General features: G+C 47.7%; 2 protein-coding genes across 18 annotated transcripts in view; one reads left to right on the forward strand and one right to left on the reverse strand.

Annotated features, from left to right (window-relative positions):
- Nucleotides 1-42: 42 nt before the first annotated feature.
- Nucleotides 43-8472, reverse strand: RHBDD3 (rhomboid domain containing 3). 4 transcript variants are annotated; one of them, XM_054543295.2, is made up of 8 exons: nt 8289-8421; nt 7625-7777; nt 6064-6119; nt 5681-5870; nt 4040-4423; nt 872-1034; nt 496-783; nt 43-407 (listed from the first exon to the last, which is right to left on the reverse strand). In XM_054543295.2, the coding sequence occupies exons 4-8, from the start codon at nt 5826-5828 to the stop codon at nt 230-232; spliced, it is 1161 nt and encodes a 386-aa protein (XP_054399270.2). In that variant the 5' UTR covers nt 5829-5870; nt 6064-6119; nt 7625-7777; nt 8289-8421; the 3' UTR covers nt 43-229. The 4 variants fall into 4 exon arrangements, with proteins under 4 accessions (XP_054399270.2, XP_024095879.2, XP_054399268.2 ...); XM_024240111.3 differs by lacking the exon at nt 8289-8421 and adding an exon at nt 7948-8133; XM_054543293.2 differs by having other exon boundaries at nt 4040-5870; nt 8289-8472.
- EWSR1 (EWS RNA binding protein 1) overlaps nt 8413-18610 on the forward strand; it is a 32098-nt gene continuing 21900 nt past the window's right edge. For 5 of the 14 annotated variants that reach the window (XM_054543280.2, XM_002830978.5, XM_054543281.2 and 2 more), the window contains exons 1-5: nt 8413-8549; nt 12383-12419; nt 12547-12598; nt 13926-14049; nt 18228-18414. In XM_054543280.2, the coding sequence (XP_054399255.1) occupies nt 8537-8549; nt 12383-12419; nt 12547-12598; nt 13926-14049; nt 18228-18414 (413 nt within the window). In that variant the 5' untranslated portion in view covers nt 8413-8536. Of the gene's footprint in view, nt 8550-12382; nt 12420-12546; nt 12599-13922; nt 14050-14446; nt 14465-18227; nt 18415-18610 lie in introns of all 14 variants that reach the window. The other 9 variants (XM_054543276.2, XM_054543282.2, XM_054543278.2 and 6 more) reach the window with 3 other exon arrangements.

Consider the following 18610-nt stretch of genomic DNA (forward strand, 5'->3'; position numbering starts at 1 on the left):
CAGAAGAGTCAAACACAACTGCTGCCTCCAAGGAGGTCCAGGTTGAAAAACAAACTGGTTTTTATTCTAAACACGTACTAGGGCAGCATGCTGGGGGCCTCTCCTGCCTCCAGAGGTGCCCCTGCTCCCCACTGTGGCCTTCTTTAGACAGAGCAGGAGCTCAGGCTACCCACATGCAGCCCAGCCCTTAGCACCCAAGGGCCTGCCTGTGCCCCACTCTCTGCCTGGGCTAGGGAGGTCCAGGACCCTTGGAGTGGGCAGGCCCACCCTTTCCATGGGTCACCAGGGTCTCAGTGCCCACTTGTCCTCCAACCAACAGTGACACGGCACCCTCCACGCGGCCTGTGGCTGCCAGTGCCACCACCGCCTGCTCTGTAGGGAAGCCCATGCGCTCCAGCTGCTGCAGCCTGTGGGGGGTGGGGGGACAAGTGGGGAGTGTCAGGGCCACCCCGGCCCCTATACCAGGGGACCCCACCTCTGCCCACCCCACCTTACCGCAGAGAGGAGACAGAGGACTTGGACAGCCATGGTGCGCTCTGGGGTCCCTGGGCTGGCCCGTCAAGAAGCGAGGCCTGGATGCCCTCCTGCAGCATCTGCTCATCCAAGGCCGCCCATATCGGAGTCCCCGGGGAGAAGCTGGCCCCAGCCCAGTCCAGGCCCGCCTCTGAGGAGCCCTCCCAGGTGGGCTGCACAGGCCTCAGGCCTGGTGGGGGCAGGGCTGAGCTTTCACAGTGGGACCAGAGGTCAGGGGAGGCCACATAAGGCAGTCTAGGAATGGGAGGCCTGGAGGAGTGGGAACAGAAGAGGGCCTGACTGCCAGCCCTGCCACAGTGCCCACCACCTGGACTGGCGTCCCCCGCATCACCCTCACCTCACTCCGGCAGGATGGGTGACAGGCAGCTCCGCCAGGCTGCCCGGGGTGGGAAGGAGCCTCAGGGGCCAGCACCCTGCCAAGGTCCTGCACAAGACGCCCTCCTGCAGCGTCTGCAGCCGTCGCTCTGAGGGTTCCAGCCACCGGAAGGCCCCAGCTGCATCTGTCTGCCCGGGGCAGGGCGGCCGGTCAAGGAAAACCAAAAGCAGCCAGGGGTGGGCCCACACCACAGGCCAGGCCCCATGCCAAGTGTGCTGGCCACCATTCCCTCCCGTCTCCTCACTGTGGACCAGCATGGAATAGCGTCACCCTGGTCAGCAGCAGAGGCTCAGAAAGGAAAAGGGATCTGCCTGAAGCTACTCAGCCAAACAGAGCCAGGTATGCCTCACCCCAAGGCCTGGGCTCGCCCGTGATCCACTCTGTTCCCAGAATGCTATGCACCTTTTCAGGTCTGTAACTTAAGGCCCACCCTTCCTGGAAGAAGTCCCATGGACACACCTGCTGTTGCCTTCAGACAGGCCTGGATAACTCCTGTCCCCAATCCAGAGTGCAGGGGCCAGCCTGTTCTCTCCCGTGGCATTGTTTTCCCCAATAGGTATGAATCATCTTAGGGCTGGACACAGTGGCTCACAGCTGTATAATCCCAGCACTTGGGGAGGCTGAGACGGGAGGATCACTTAAGGCCAGGAGTTCAAGACCAGCCTGGGCAACATAGACCCCCATTTCTACAAAAAAAATTTTTTAATTAGCTGGACGTGGCAGTGCACACCTGTAATCTCAGCTACTCAAGTGGCTGATGCAAGAGGATCACTTGAGCCCAGGAGTTTGAGGCTGTAGTGAGCTATGACGGTGTCGCCACACTCCAGCTTGGGTGACAGAACGAGACCCTGTCTCTAAAAATTAAAAAAAAAAAATCTTAGAAGCAGAACACCAATAAATAGTGCTCTAGCACTATTTATTTATTTATTTATTTATTTATTTATTTATTTTTGAGACAGAGTCTCACTCTGTCGCCCAGGCTGATATGCAGTGGTGAAATCTCGGCTCACTGCAACCTCCAACTCCGAGGTTCAAGCAATTCTCCTGCCTCAGCTTCCCAAATAGATGGGATTACAGGCACATGCCATCACACCTGGCTAATTATTTTGTATTCTTAGTACAGGGTTTCACCATGTTGGCCAGGCTGGTCTCAAACTCCTGGCCTCAAGAAATCGGCCCACCTCAGCCTCTCAGAGTGCTAGGATTATAGGCGTGAGCCACTGCACCCAGCCTCTAGCACCATTTATTAAAAAGAATATTCTTTTCCTCATTGAATCGACTTGGCACTCTTGTCAAAATAAATTGACTATACAGTAAATCTAATAGTTTATTTCTAGATCGTCAATTCTAGTCCATTGATCTGTATGTCTATCCTGATGCCAGTACCACAATATCTTGATTATTATAATTTTGTATGGCTTTTTTTTTTTTTTTTTTTTTTCTGGAGAGAGTCTTGCTCTGTCGCCCAGGCTGGAGTGCAGTGGTGCAGTCTCAGCTCACTGCAACCTCTGTCTCCTGGGTTCCAGCAATTCTCCTGCCTCAGCCGCCTGAGCAGCTGGGATTACAGGCGTGCGCCACCACGCCTGGCTAATTTTTGTATTTTTAGTAGAGATGGGGTTTCACCATGTTGGCCACGCTGGTCCTGAACTCCTGACCTCAAGTGATCTGTCTGCCTCGGCCTCTCAAAGTGCTGGGATTACAGGCGTGAGCCACCGCACCTGGCCACTTTTGTAGTTTTAAGTTTTGAAATTGAAAAGTGTAAGTCTTCCAGGTTTGCTTTTCTTTTTCAAGATTATCTGAGGTATTCTGGGTTCTTTACATTTCCATATTAATTTTAGGACCAGCTTGCTAATTTCTGCAACAACAACAAAGACAGCTGAGATTTTGATAAGAATTGTGTGGGATCTATACATCAACTGAGTAGCATTACCATTTTAACAATATTAAGTATTCTAATCCGTGAACATGAGATCTTTCCATTCACTTAGGCTTTTAATGTAATGTAATTTTTTTTTTTTTGAGAGGAAGTCTCGCTCTCTCGCTCAGACTGGAGTGCAGCGGCGCTATCTTGGCTCACTGCAGCCTCTGCCTCTCGGATTCAAGCAATTCTCCTGTCTCAGTCTCCCAAGTAGCTGGGACTACAGGCGCCTGCCACCACGCCTGGCTAATTTTTGTTTTTCGGGGTTTGAGACCAGAGTCTCGCCCTGTCACCCACGCTGGAGTGCAGTGGCACGATCTTGGCTCATTGCAGCCTCTGCCTCCCAGGTTCAAGCAATTCTCCTGTCTCAGTCTCCCAAGTAGCTGGGACTACAGGTGCCTGCCACCACGCCCGGTTAATTTTTGTTTTTTGGGGTTTGAGACCGGGGTCTCGCCCTGTTGCCCAGGCTGGAGTGCAGTGGGATGATCTCGGCTCATTGCAGCCTCTGCCTCACAGGTTCAAGTGATTCTCCTGCCTCAGTCTCCTAAGTAGCTGGGATTACAGGCGCACGCCACCACGCCCAGCTAATTTTTGTATTTTTAGTAGAGATGGGGTTTTACCATGTTGGCCAGGCTGGTCTCGAACTCTTGACCTCGTGATCCACCCACCTTGGCCTCCCAAAGTGTTGGGATTACAGGCGTGAGCCATCGTGCCTGGCCTAATTTTTTTATTTTTAGTACAGATGGGGTTTCACCATGTTGGCCAGGCTGGTCTTGAACTCCAGACCTCAAATGATCTGCCCGCCTGGCCTCCCAAAGTGCTGGGGTTACAGGCATGAGCCACTGCGCCTGGCCAGGCTTTTAATTTTTTTAATTTTTAATTTTTGCTCAGGGTGGTTTGGCTATTCTGGGCCTTTTGTGTTTCCATATAAATTTTAGGATTTTTTTTTCTATTTCTGCGAAGAATGGCATTGATATTACAGAGAGCCCACAGAGCCCTTTACATTGTAATTGGCACCTCCACCAGGCCATAAGCCCCCAGGTCCCAGCCCAGAGCATGTCCCAGAGGAAGACTCAGAGAAGCTCCTGGAATGTGTGTGCATGGCTCCTTGGTATTGCTTGGGCCTTCACCCCTTTGTGCCACTTCCTTCCCAGGCACCCACCCACAGAACCCACACATCCCCACGGGCCCTGGGCTCAGGCAAAGGATACAGGCCAGGCCGGCAAGGAGGCCGCAAAGGAGCTGCAGGAAGGGTGGCTCAGAGCTGAGCAGTGGCGTCAGGACAAGCAGCAGCCACGGCGGCAGCCATGGTGGCAGTGCCCCACGGGGCCGTCTAGGGCGGTGGCCCTCCCCAGCCAGCATGGCCAGGTGGACAGGCATGTATCCACAGCTGCCGGCTGCACTGGACAGCCCAAGGCCTGCCAGCAGCACTGCCAGCAGCCCAGAAGCCAGGGCGAGCAGGGCCGAGGCATGCAGGAATCTCAGCGTGCCCAGGTGGCACTCCTGCTGCCAGCCCACAGTGGGCAGGAGCAGCAGGCTCAGGAGCAGGCCCGGCAGGGCCGTGTGGCCTAGGGCATGGGTCAGCAGCCGGTGCACTGGGAGAGAGAAGGGGCTTATGTGCCAGGTTAGTGGCCCCAACATCCAAGGCTGTCCCAGGTGTGCCAGGTTGAAGGTTACCCTACACCAGGGCGACCTGCTGAGCCCACCTCCCCTCCCCAGGAGCCAGTCTGCCCACAGCCAGCACTTAATCATTGGTGGAAGGGACCAAGGACTTCCAAACACTGGCTACGCCTCTGTGGTATTAAACAGAACACACTGGACCTGCCACTCAGTCTTTTCACTGACAACCCGCTACTGAGCACTCACTATTTCCCAGACACCATGAAGGTACTCTGCTTCTGTATTTACTAAATCATATCTGGCTGAGAGCATGAGATGTCCTGCTTCAATCCTGGAGCTACCCCATTCCCTCAAGCTGTGTGACCCTGGTCAAATCACTTAACCTCTCTGAGCATCATTGGGGGTCCTCAAATACAAATTGGAGGAGTTATTATTGGGAAACAGGTGCTCAGCTGAGATTACTCCTCAAACCCCCAACACCTCCTCCTCCCATCCTCATGCTTAGCTGAAAGTCTTAGTTGTTTTTTTGTTTTTTGTTTTTTGTTTTTTTGAGACGGAGTCTCACTCTGTCACCCAGGCTGGAGTGCAGTGGCGCGATCTCAGCTCACTGCAAGCTCTGCCTCCCAGGTTTGCAGCATTCTCCTGCCTCAGCCTCCCGAGTAGCTGGGACTACAGGCACCCGCCACTACGCCCGGCTAATCTTTTTGTATTTTTAGTAGAGATGGGGTTTCACCATGTTAGCCAGGATGGTCTCAATCTCCTGATCTCGTGATCCACCCGACTCGGCCTCCCAAAGTGCTGGGATTGCAGGCGTGAGCCACTGCGCCCGGCCGATTTTTGTATTTTTAGTAGAGACGGGTTTCACCATGTTGGCCAGGCTGGTCTCGAACTCCTGACCTCAAGTGATCTACCTGCCTCAGCTTCCCAAAGTGCTGGGATTACAGGCATCAGCCACCTGGCCTTAGTTCTTATTTCAAGGAAAAGCTGCCAGAAAGGGAAACCATGAGAAAAGCACTCCTACCCACAGGTTCCAGCCCACCCTGCCAAGTCCTCTGCCTCCCTTCTTGGCTGTGGATGTGCTGGGCATGCTCCTGTCTAAGACCACGCTTCCCCAGGACACTGGGCCCCATCCCTGTTTGACCCCTGGAGGCCTTGTGCTGCTCCTGCCAACTGGGCCCAGGCCCTACAGCAAGTCTCCTGCTTCCTCCAAGGTCCACGTGGCTGGCCCTCACCCTGCCAGGGGTCCAGCAACAGCTCCGGGGCCAGGACCAGGCCAGGGCCGGCCCCCACCAGCCACAGGCTGCTCATCAGCAGCATGAGGACTGAGGAGGCCAGAGGCAGCGCCGGGGACAGTTGGCCATGGGGGCCCCTGGCATGCATAGCTTGGTTGAGGATGGTCAAGGGTGGTCCTGGGGCTGTGTGCTGGGGATAAAAGAAAACAATAACAAGTTATTATTGGAGCTTTTATCTCACCAATACCCTCTCAAGCACCTTATCAACAGCCCTATTTTACAGAGGTGGAAAACAGGCTGGAGAGGCAGGCCCAGCAGCTTGGCCATAGTGGAGCTCAGACCCTAACCCATGCGCTCATAAGCCATCTTACCATTCCACTCACCTCTGTTTAAGGACTGGCAGAGGACAGGCATAGAGACTCCTGAGTCCTGATGGGCCCTGAAATCCCAAAAAGAGGGGTTCAGGCCCTCACCCCCCAGGGCGAATTCAGGGCCATCTCTAGCCCTCTTCTGTCCTCCCTCTTCCCTCAGGCTACTACCTGGCTCCTTCCTCCCTTCCCCTGTGCCCAGCCTTAATGCTCCAGATGGTTTCAGTTGCCCTTGACCCTGGGGTGGGGCCAGACAATGGGCAAGCAGTTTGGGGAAGGGGTGGGGCAAAAGGGCAGGAGTCCCACACCTTGAGCCATACTAAGAGACCCGGGACTGAGACATCCCCTTTGAGGGTGAACCCATCCACCGTAAGCCTCCTCCTGCTTCCTTACTGGCACAGCCCCTCTGGCCCTGGCTCCCCTTTCCACAGGAAGGGTACAGTATGTGCTCCACCTCTTTCTGCTCTGTGTCCTGAGGTAAGTTTCCACCCTCATCTTTTTACAGAGGAGCCTCATTTTACAGATGAGCCTCTCCTTTCTCATCTGTAAAATGGAAATTCAGAAATTCCTTTCCTCAGAGCATGATGAAATAAAAAGGAATAGGCTAAGGCAGGCCCTGGCCCACAACCCTTGCTCCATAAACCATAGCAATCCCCACTAATCATGGCAGGCGTTGGTAGCCACCAACTGGCCCATCGAGAAGGCCTCAATATGGAGGTGGCTGCTCCAGCCTAGCTGGTCCCAGCTTTGGCCCTCAAACATGGCCTTTCCCTGCCCACCAAAGCAAGGCCTTCTCCCCCGTGCTCTCCTCTTGCATCCAGCCTGTCCTCCAGGGCCTGTAGGTCTTCATCCCTGGTCAGGCCTCTAGGTCCCAGGACTCCCACTGAGCTGATTCAGGGCAGGAAGCAGGATCCCAGGGAGACAAGAAGGCTGCCTAATTTGCTCCCCTGCCAAGTGCCTTCTCCACATCTACCAGTTTCCTGCAGGAAAAATGTGGAAAGCTCCTCTGCCTGCATTGTCCTTCCCTCCATTTTGCCAGCAGGCAAACTCCTATTTCACCCTTGGAAGCCCAACTCAAATATCCCTTCCCCTCCTCTGGCCCCCTAACATCATGGATCTTATCCTTAGGAGCACAGCTTGGCCAGTCTGTCTCCCTAGGCAGGTGGTCTGAGCTCGTGGCTCCTCTCATCCAACCCCACATTCCCCATGGTATTCACAGCACACAGCCAGTGCTTTATATATGTTCACTGAAGAAAGGACACTAGCTTGGCTCCTGGTCCTGCTGAGGGATTTGAAGGTGAACCCTGCCCTTCGCGGACCCCGGTATCCACCTAGGGGGCTGGGGCTAGAGGTCCAGGAAGGTGGGCAGGGTTTGGGGCCAAGGCACCCACCGTAAACCTCCTCCTGCATCTAAACCTCCTTCTGCATCGACACCTCACAACCATTTCCCCGCTCTGGGCACCTTAACAAGGGTGAAGGGCTTACCCGTGGACACTCGGAACTGGGACTTGAGCCCCCTGGACCTCACTTTCTTCAATCTATGAAACGGGGCAGTGCACCACCAGGCCCTGCCTACCTTACTGGGAAGCCGGGAGGGCAGAATGGAAAGACAAGGACGGAGATTCTTCCGGGTGGCGGATAGAGTAGGGGGTCCCAGGATCTGTCTGGTTCGAACTCAGCTGGGGACTTTGCAGAGATACTCAATTTCCTTGGGCCTCAGTTTCCCCTTCTGTAGAAACGAGGGTATTGGATGAGGGATGATTAAAGGGCCTGCTCCACCTCGACCGTTACCGGGGATGGGGTCTCGGGGCCAGGCACGGCGTTCGAGGCCTCCCACCCAGCCGACCGGCCTTGGGGGCCCTTCCCCGCTGGCCCGGGCCACGCGTCCCGGGTACTCACTGCAGAGCGCGCCCGGCAACCCCGAAAGGCCGGTCGGGGACCCTGGCTGGGAGTCGGGACTCTAGCTCCCGGGCGAGACCCGGGAACCCTGAATCCATTCCGCGCACACCCGGCCGCGTGACCCCGGCCGACCGACTGGCGCGCCACCCATTCCCCGCGGCCCGCGGATTAGTCAGCAGTTGTTCTAGTCCGGGTCCCTTCCCCCAGCCCTCCCGCCGATCTCCGTCTCCCTGCAGGGCCGACTCTTCAGCGACGGTCCCTAGAGCCAACGGACGGAACCATTCCAAACAGCCTAGCCTCGTGCAGAGAGCCTCTCCGGTTTCACACTGAGACCCGCTCACCCGCGCTCTGGCCTCTTAGGTGCTATTTTGGCCCGAGTGTCATGTCGGGCGTTCTTTAGAGAGGATTGGGACAAGGGTTGCGGACGCGAAGAACGAGAAAGCGGTGGTTCATCCCTCCTGACCCCACCCCCGTGGCCTGGCCCGATGGTCGCGCCCGGGGTTGCGGGATTTGCGCCTGCGCAGTGAGGCGCCTAGAGGGAAAGCGAGAGGGAGACGGACGTTGAGAGAACGAGGAGGAAGGAGAGAAAATGGCGTCCACGGGTGAGTATGGTGGAACTGCGGTCTCGCCGGCGGTAGCCGGAACGCCCAAACTGGGGGTCGTTCGTCTCTGGGCTTGGCTGGGAAGACTGAGTGGAGTTGCAGAGAGGGGTTTGAGGCACCCGCCGCGGCCCGACGAGCTCGGGGATCCGCGTTCCTCTCCCCTCCCCCAACCGGGCGGGCCGGTTCTGGAATCTTCCGGCGCCCGTGGCCCGCGGGGGGCTCGCTGTGGCGGGGGCGCGCGGGGCCCGCCTTGGCCTCCATTGTGTGGCGGTCCTCGCGCCCTGCGCTCTGGGCCTCCCGCCACGTGGGCGGGGCCTGCGGCCTTCGAGGCCCTGCGTGAAGGGGAGGATTTGGCCAGGCCTCAAGCCGGTCACTATGAAACCGCAGGGGGGGCCGTAGGCTGCTGTCCCTGTGAGGCCTCTCTCCCCGTTTTCAGGGTTTCCCGAGAAACCAGGGAAAAAAGCAAATAAAGATATCGTGGATTTGTGGGCCGAGGGGTGTTGGCCTATGAGCGGGAGCCCCGTCATCCTTAAGACTCAGTCGGCTGGGGTGTCTGGCGCTGCCGAGCTGCCCCCTCTGCGGCTTCCAGCCCCAAGCCGAACTTCTGCTCGCCAGGGATTTAGACAGAAAGTGCTTCCCTCCTCCAGGGCCCCCAGTTTGCCGCTTTCTTGGGCTTCTCTATTTTTATCGTTATTTATTAATCTACGCCCTCCCCTCCCCCAAAACCAATTAAGTGGCTTCCCAGGGCCCTTTTTCTGCAAACGCCGAGGGACATCCGTTGTATAATAAGGCCAGCCTGGGTCGAGAGACGAGAAACGCTACCGGAAAGATAGTTCTGGCCTCTCTGACCTAGGAGGAACAAAAGGCTGAGCCTGCGTTTGAATTATGTTTCAGTAGTGGCCTCGCACGTCTATTCGCCTGCGTTAGGCCGGCAGGCCTGTTGATTTCGTAGGTCGACAGAGGAGAGGGAAAAAAAAGGCCAGTAGAAGCAATCTTAAAGGCACCTGCAAGCAAGCCCCGGATGGTAACTCCAAAATGGGAGTAGAGTGGTCCTTGATGGAAGGGGCGTTTAAGAGTGTCGCCTAGCCATCACCTGCAGTTCGCAACCTGTGGGTACACTAACCCGCGAAAATTGGCAGGGTGGAGCATTTTTGCCCCGGGGGTATTCTCAGGCCACCTGGTTCCAGGCCTTAGAGACAGTGGGAGAAGATGAGAAGGAAGACAGGAAAAGTTCTAGGCCCTCCAGAGTTTTTAGAGTCCAGAATCCAGCAACTTAAGGACAGTTTAAGAATTCTCCCCATCTGTGGTCAATAAACAGGTAAGTGTTGGCTGTTCGTGCCGGGATACCAAAGAGTGCCAGTAGAAGAGAGGACTCTGGAATACCACAGCTAACCCCCTGGTGGGAAGTGGTTTCCTAGGTGCCCTATCCACCCTCTTCTCCGCTGCAAAAGCCTGAAAAGGCAAAACGTGTGCGTTGACATTTTTGCATGGCTGGACATGCCTTTTTTCAGTCAACTTTGTTCAAACTTTGTTCACCAGTAACTACCATGTGCTGTACTGTATTAGAATTACAGTTGTGGTTTCTGTTGACACAAAGTAAACACATTAGGCCTGGCTGGGGGGGGCCTTCAGAGAGTCACATAAGTAATCTGGTCCTTAGTTTCCTTTCCTGTAAAATACAGAAGTTAGGCTAGACCTCTTAAGCTTTTGAGCCCTTCTGACCTTCCAGCATAAGCATTCCACAAATTGTTGCATGCTGACTTCAACTCAGGTAGTGTGAAGCAGCTTCCATAGTGACTGCTCTAAAGTGTTAAACCGTTGCCTTGGGTTAATAATAATAACAGTTTTCTCTCCTCGTATGTATCTCATGTAGAAAAGTATGTAAAGCATATATATCCAGTGCAACAAAGAATTGGAATGCAGACTCGCAGCAATCTAGAACCCCCACCCCTCAATCACAGTGAAGTGATTTTTAGTGAAGTCTGTGACTCACTTTTGGGGGTTAAAAACCAACACGGTTGCTGAATAATCTGACCAGTTTGTAATTGTATTAGGTTGGTGCAAAAGTAATTACGTTTGCACCAACCTAATAGCTTGTTTGAGGGCCTGAGATGTTTGTGTGCTCTAGGAAGATAAATGTAAGTTCATGAAACAAATTTGCTACCTTCCATAGCCCACAAGTTAGTATAGGGCCGAATCCTCTGGTTTCTCACTGATAAGAGGTCATTGGTTGTTCCATATCAGCTTTGCCAGTTTTATGTTTTACATAACTGCTCTTGTGTAAAAGTCGTCTTGCAAACGTTGAACTTACATGACAGTGATTTAGAATCATTTCTCAAGCAAAGACCTCAACAAAACGTGGGTTAAAATATTTGATGTTAAATGATTAATTGCTGTGTTTATTTTATAGATGCCACATGGAAAAAAATGATTTGTATTTAGTTTTAATGTCACAGAGAGTATGACTTGTAGTGCTATTGAAAATGCCTTTAAGATTGTCATGAACAGATTATTTTTTCATTATAGGTAGCCTTTGGGCAGTTGATTTGTTCCTCTTGGTGATTCAGGGTTTTGAGTTAAGAGTGTGTGCAAAGGAAAGAAGGTAGTCCAGTAAAGTATAGAGAGGTAGGCAGATAAGCCAACGTGAAGAGATGGCTTCAGCAAAGCGCTCTCAGGCCGCAGAGGGATTGTGAGGCTGGCTTTGGATTGCATGAAGTGGATGCCATGAAGAGCTGTCAATTGTTGGTTTTGGATGAGGGACTACTTTCTGATTGAAAAATAAAGGACCCCTTTTTTCGTCCTAATGGCAGTACTGTCTTCAGACAGCAAGATATGTGTCCTTGTGGAGAAGAAAGAATTGGGCAGAATTTTCAAAAATAATTACTTTAACTGCCTTTTAAAAAAAAAACTAAATTTATCTAACTTTAATGCAGTAGTGCTCTGAAAATTATTTTCCTTTTGTTTTTACTACTTGTAGACACCTCAGTGGACCAGAGTTTTTGGTCCCTTTGGATGCATGTTATAAATTTCATAGGAAAAGGAAAATTATAGGGAGGTTTATAAGGGATGAAAATTCATGTCTTTTTTTTAAAACGTTGAAATCATTTTGAGTTGTATGAAAGACAATGGTGTTACCAAATTTTTCCCAGAAAGACTAAATGCTTTTTCTTCTTTGCCAGTCTTCAGGGTTCTGCCTTAGCTCTGCTTCACCAGGATTTATAATATATCTAGCTTTTAAGTTGCTGCACAAATGTAGTTCTGACACAGCAAACCCTTTAAAACACTGGAGTGTGGTGACTGCCTTCTTGTCTGCCATTCCGTTTCACTGTCGTTGAGCTAGGGAATGATGGTTTGTCTAACTTGCTAAAGTGAGGGGAGTGAAAACTAATTTTTGAGGAGAGGTAGGTTCTAACGTAACCAATCTAGTGTTAAACTTTGTATTATTGTTGCATGCCTCCGTTTTATATGAGGGTAAAAACTTCTGATCCTGTTAGTAGATCTTGTTGTCAGTCTGTGATATTGATGATCATCTTGTATTTCAAATGACGGTTGGGATTGGGACGGGTTTTGTGGTCACGGGAACATACAAAGTATACCTGCCAAATGAGCTGATCTTGACCTCAGCTAGTCCCATAGTCAAATGTTGAGTTTAACTGGTTTAGACTTTTTTTCTGTTAGGTGTTGAGAGGTAAGGGGGACTCATTTGGACCTGTGTTGGCAGGTCTCCCTACAGTTTAAAGAATTCTTCCTGCCACGTGAATTCTTTCCCCCTTTTTTCTCTTCTCCTTGTTTCTGCTAACTTTATACTATTTTTTCTCCTTGTTTTCCTCTAGATTACAGTACCTATAGCCAAGCTGCAGCGCAGCAGGGGTAAGTCAGTCTTTTATAACCGTATTTTGTGTGTGATTAATATTTTTTGAATATGGAGCCTTCTATAATTGTAGAGGTGGTATTTGAATGTTCTCTATTCAAGTTACTGCATTTAATTCTTTTGCAGCTACAGTGCTTACACCGCCCAGCCCACTCAAGGATATGCACAGACCACCCAGGTAATCTTTAAAATAATTACATGTAGCTGCATCTCCAAGTAAAATCAGTAAATTATCCAGTTATCTTTCAGTTATCCAGTAAAACAAATGAGTAATGTGTTTGTAATAGTAAAATACCCAGGCATTTTAAACTTTCACAGTGGGATTGCGAAGGACTCCATTCTGCCATCATAAATGAAACCATTCAAAAGCTGATAATTGACTCTCTATAACTTTTTAATACGATTTCTCAAGTTAGGTGCCCTGTTCCATGCTTGGTCCTCTTCATTATGTTTAAATTTAGTGAATTTATTCATCATAGCAATTCTGCAAAGGAAGAAGATGATACGACCATTCTGCAGAGGAGAACATTGCAGTGCATAGATATTAAGTAACTTGCCAGTGGTTGCACAGTAAGTGGTGGGGTTAGCTCTAAAATCTGGCAACCTAGACAAGGAGCTGCTGAGCTCTTTCCAGTGAAGAGTCTGTTGAAAAGCCTAGGCCAACAGATTCTAGAAATTAGCCTTCTAGTGTTCTCAAGATAATGTTGAATTCTGAAATGATCCATGCCATAAAATGGATACTAATAACTGCCTTGGAAACATGTTCTAGGACAGGCAGAATGTGATGTCTCTGGCAGATCTTACATAACTGGTCATTTAAACAAACCTAGAGAATAATCATGCTAATAATCTGAAAGAACAACTCATTCCTTGCCTGATTTTAAGTATTATTGATGTCTAAGTTCAAAAGACAGTACTCTTGATGTGCCCACCATAAGAGGACATACAGCATTCTGGTTCCTTTTCTTTGAAGTGGTGTAGTAGTTTTAAAGTCTTTCTGTCAGGCTGAAAATCTGGTTTTCAATTTTTTCTGACAGATTTTAGCCCTCTTCATTGCTTTCTCTTTGTTCATTTGTCTTCTTACCTTTTGTTTCCAATCACCAAAACTGTGCTATGCTAAGTGCTGGCAGTTAATACACCTGTGCCCTTACTGCTCTTCCCTTGAGAGTGTCTTGTTAATCTCATGTATAGTTAACTGAGGTTTTGCCTGATTATCTTTTTTTCCCCCTCTTGAGAAGCTGTGAATGACATTGCCTACTTACCTAATGAGCTTTTTTTGTAGTTAACTTTACCATAATATGAGTGAATCAGATAAGGGATAACATTTATGATACTGTGATTATTTTTCTTGTTTTGTTGGTTTTTTTGTTTTGTTTTTTAAATTTTCTAGAAAGGAATGTTTTTGATTTTGGTTCTCCAATTTAGAAACTTAAACAGCAGTGCATTTTATTGCTAAAATACAAAAGTTCATATATGAAATTCTTGCATTCATTTTTTTGGAGCAGGCGTATGGGCAACAAAGCTATGGAACCTATGGACAGCCCACCGATGTCAGCTATACCCAGGCTCAGACCACTGCAACCTATGGGCAGACCGCCTATGCAACTTCTTATGGACAGCCTCCCACTGGTAAGGCCTGCCTTGGAGAGATTTTTGGGTCATTCTGGCTAGGGTATTGCCTAAGAAGCTTATTAGTCATGCTTTTGGATGTATATTCTGGTCCATACTTTGGCATCTGGGGAATCCTTTGTTCTTAGGAAGAGGTATTTTTTCTCTTTCTTCCCTACTCTTAATAGTCTTGAGAGATCTCCAATAGAATGTGGGTGGGATAAATTCCAAGAGAGAAAAGAACTTTTAACTGTTTGATCTCACGATGAAATGAAGACTATGTAAAAGATTGTGCTAATGCTAATACTGAGTAAGAATGAATCTTCTTAAATTGAGCTGCTTAAAAATCAAACTGGTTTTCACATGTTTGCTTCATCTGATAGTGTACCCTCTACTTTTTGTTTTGTGCTTTCCACAGTAGAAGGGACCAGTACAGGTTTGACTATCCTGCTCATTCTTGCATGGGAAATGCTTTCCATCTTGTCTAACCCTGTAATGTTAATCCTTTAGGTGTTTTCATTTGTTTAACCCCCAAACTTTCTAACATCACACACAGCAAGGTGCTAATGAAAAACTGCTTCAGGTGCCATTTGCAGATCCATGTCCTATTCTTTATATGATTTTGGGAAAGGTTTTCTTATTTAATATTACTTTGTTTCAAGCCTTAATAATAGTTATTTACCTTCCCAAAGGTATTTCAGATGATTTCTCCCCAGCTGATTTTCCCCTGTTCCGTGAAGGATAGATTGCATGATGAGATTTATTTAGAGGAGCAGACTGCCACCCTGCATGTATCATGTTTGTCTATTGGTTGGTTTCTAGTCCAGACACATTTTATTTTCTGTTTTAAGTGTTATGAATTATTTTAATCCATGGTATGTCTTGAATATATATAACATTATTCCAGGAAACTAAAAAATAAACTATTCTAAGAATTAGAAGAAATTGTATTCTGATACTGAGGTTGGGTGGGATACATGAAAAATCTATGATAATTTTTTTGTGTTCAGTGCTGTGTAATGTTTCAGGCTCTCTATCTACCCCCCCTTTTATTATTGCTGTTATAAAAGACTAATATAAAGTCTTAAAGATATCAGAGCTCTTATTTTCAAACTATCTTTAGTTCTCCAAATTATATATAGTCCAGTTAAGAGGAAAAACCTGTCTGTAATTTATCTCATTGAGTACCAGTGTCCTGATTTTGATGGGAAGTAATTCCTAACCCGTCTAGGGTGTTTCTCAAATAGGATGGGAAATGTTTATCTAAACTTTCTAGTGGTTTTAATTGCAGCTGTGGGAAGAGCTGGACCTAAGATTATGCAGTTTGGATTTTTTAGCATAGAATTTTGAAATTGTGAGATAAACTTCATGTATTAAAGCCATTACATTTTTTAAAACAAGTATGGTGTGAAAGTTAATGTGGCCTAGATCTAGTCTTTGAAATCCTTAGATCATTTTACAGGAACGAGACGGAGTGATTTATGGGCAAATTAATGGTTGTCTAGAGCCATGTATCACATTGTCGTTGGTTGAGAAAGCCCTATCATGACTGTGGGCCTAAAAAGTACAGGTCACTCTAGTATAGAGACTAGTAGCTTTGATGAGCTGGAAATTGCAGTTAGTAATAATAATGTTTGTATAAAATTCACAATTTATAGGGTGGCCTTCTTATCTCCCTTAATCCTCCCAAGAACTTTTGGAGTATAAAAACACCAAAATTAAGCCTGATGAGCAAACTGTGTGAACAAAACTAAGCAGGAGCCTAATTGGTAGTGAGTGGGTTCAAGCACACATGCTGCATTTTTCCTTACCTCATACTGCCTTTACACATGAAAGTTATCGGATAGTCATTGGAAGGAATACATAGAAATACACTGTTCTCTTCTAGGATTTTTAAAAATTAAACTTCAGAAGAAAGGGGCTATATAAACCTCAATTGAATGGAATTCTTAAAAACTTTTAATTTTTTACGTTGAACAAAAGTTTTGGTTTGTGTAATGTTTCTTACCACCTTTTTCCTTCAAGTTGTCAGCACATAGCAGGTGTGTTTTCTTTTTTTGCCACTGGTCTTTTGTTTTGTTTTGTTTTGGTCATTAAATCATTTTGCTCTGTTGTTTTTTGTTCATTTTGCTTGGCTGCTTTTGTGGGTACTACAGATTAATTAAAAGGTTATTTATTAACCCAGTGTCTATTGCTGTAATCCTTAGCATGACAAGGCCCAAACTGTTGCTGCATAGTTTTATGACATGAGTTATTGCCCTGATCACTTTTAGTTTTTTGTTTTTTTTTAATTGCCCTCCTTGTAAATCTTATAGATGTTGTATCATGTAGTGGGGTGTAATCGGTACATGAACGGTAGGGTAGATGGTATTAGATTCTAATTAAATTTAAATAAATGAATGCCTTATGTGGTTGACCTTAGGACTCTGCAAAAAACTTAAGCAGTTCAGATGAACAACATGCCAGCTCAAAAACTTTTATTGCTTGGGGCTTCCTGTTTTCTGAAACTATGTATACTTTCGTATACATTTTAAGTCAGCAGTTTTGACAAGGACATTACTATCTCTGTGTATAATTTCAGAATTTCCTTTTAATATTTGAGGTAGAGAAGAAAGGGTATTATTATATTCTCTGCTACAAATGGTGATTGTACAAAAGGAAGCTGATACTTGTTTCTGGCCAGTACGTGAGGACACTTTAAGGCCCTAAATCTTAACTAAAATGGGCAGTCTTGATTCAGGATTTATTTAAATATGGAAACTTTTTCTTTAGTGAGATACAGACTTTTTTTCTTTTTTGGATATAAATGCCGGCACCTAGACCAAAGTTTTGTTTTGTTTTGTTTTGTTTTGTTTTAAGATAGGGTGTCTGTTGCCTGGGCTGGATCTTGTCTTACTGCAGCCTTGACCTCCCAGCCTCAAGCAGTCCACCACCTCAGCCTCCCAAGTAGCTGGGACTGAAGGCTCACACCACCATGCCCAGCTAAGTTTGTTTGTTTTTTGTAGAGGCGAGGTCTCACTACATTGCCCAGGATGGTCTCTAACTCCTAAACTCAAGCAGTCCTCCCACCTCAGCCTCCCAAAGTGTAAACCAAACTTTTTATTGCATGGCTTAATTGTACCCATTGACCATGAGGAAGAAGAGTCCAGCACCAGGAATGGTTGTAATACCTCTTACAGGAAAGATACTCTAGTTAGGAGCTGCAGACTTTCGTGGTTTTGGTCATGCTTCACGCTGAAGTCCCGAAGGGAAAGGCATGGATCCTGCCTGGTCTGGCAGAGGCAGGAGCTAGGGAGAGAATGCATCTTGCTTTGCAGCATACCTGTGAGAGCAGGTCTTTTCTGACACCTGGTTAGTGAAATACTGAAGGGGAGGAGGGACTCTAGGGTTTACCTCCAATATTGCTGAGCAGGAAAAGGTCTTTTGCTTGTGGTAGGTAAGTAAGAGGAATGGAGCTGAGTAACTTGATAACCAGGCAGGAATCTGCTTTATGATGTGAAAACATTACTTTTTAAATGTTTGTTTGGAGGAGTATCGAAGTTTAATTTTAAATAATTTACAAAAAAAAGATAACCTGTGTTAAGCAACTAGAATTTATAGTTTATCTTTATTACTCATGTGCTCAAGTAATTAAGCTTGTGCTTCATATGATGTAGTGCTTGGGACCAAAAGAAAGTGATTAAATTAATTACTACCCAAATTACAGGTTTTAGTGCTAGAACTAGTACCTGGATCATTTTTTAATTATTTTAAAATGCTATGTCATTTGCCTTTTACCTTTTTTTCTGGGATGTTTTATTCCTGCTTGAGGGTATTTTGGGGTGTGTAAGTTTGTTTACAAACTTGTTAAGAAGACCTGCTAGCAAAATCAGTACAGACTTGGCAAAAACAGACTTGTCTCCTATTCACAGCATTCAAGAGGGGGCAGAAGGAATCCTGTTTTCTGTAGCATGACATGCCACTTCTGTTAGGTGTGGTGTTAGAGCAAATGAGACAGTTACTTTACCAAAAACTAGGTACATTCAGAGAACTTAGGCTTTAAATACCAGTTTGTTGCTACTCTTGCGGAAGGGGGACTATTTAAAGGGATTCAGTATCCTGATGGTTTAAAGTAAGTGGTTTACAAATTGTTCTGATAATGAGTGTCTAGGCAGATCTCTGAGGGGCCTGAAATCTGATGCAGCTCTCCTTTGTTCTAGGTTATACTACTCCAACTGCCCCCCAGGCATACAGCCAGCCTGTCCAGGGGTATGGCACTGGTGCTTATGATACCACCACTGCTACAGTCACCACCACCCAGGCCTCCTATGCAGCTCAGTCTGCATATGGCACTCAGCCTGCTTATCCAGCCTATGGGCAGCAGCCAGCAGCCACTGCACCTACAAGGTAAGGCCATGGTCCCCTTAATGCGTCAGTCTCATGTTGGAGGGAAAGAAAGCAACTGTGTACACTTAAAATAATCTGTGGTTTCGTTCCTTATTAATGGTTGCTTTCATATACTCTCAGATGTTCACTGTTACATTAATTACAGTAACTGATGTGCTAGAACATACCACAGAAATATTCTGCATTTAACAGTGAA

This window comes from Pongo abelii, chromosome 23, assembly GCF_028885655.2.
Source record: "Pongo abelii isolate AG06213 chromosome 23, NHGRI_mPonAbe1-v2.0_pri, whole genome shotgun sequence".
Taxonomy (NCBI): Eukaryota; Metazoa; Chordata; class Mammalia; order Primates; family Hominidae; genus Pongo; species Pongo abelii.

Bases quoted from the DNA above. Each gene is read 5' to 3' on its own strand.
- RHBDD3 (XM_054543293.2), bottom strand. From the start codon at position 4,580: ATGATTAAGTGCTGGCTGTGGGCAGACTGGCTCCTGGGGAGGGGAGGT. The intron at 1,035-4,039 runs GTATCCTTTGCC...CCGGGCAGACAG, and splicing joins CCTCCTTGCCGGCCTGGCCT to ATGCAGCTGGGGCCTTCCGG. The intron at 784-871 runs GTGAGGGTGATG...CCACTCCTCCAG, and splicing joins ACCCATCCTGCCGGAGTGAG to GCCTCCCATTCCTAGACTGC.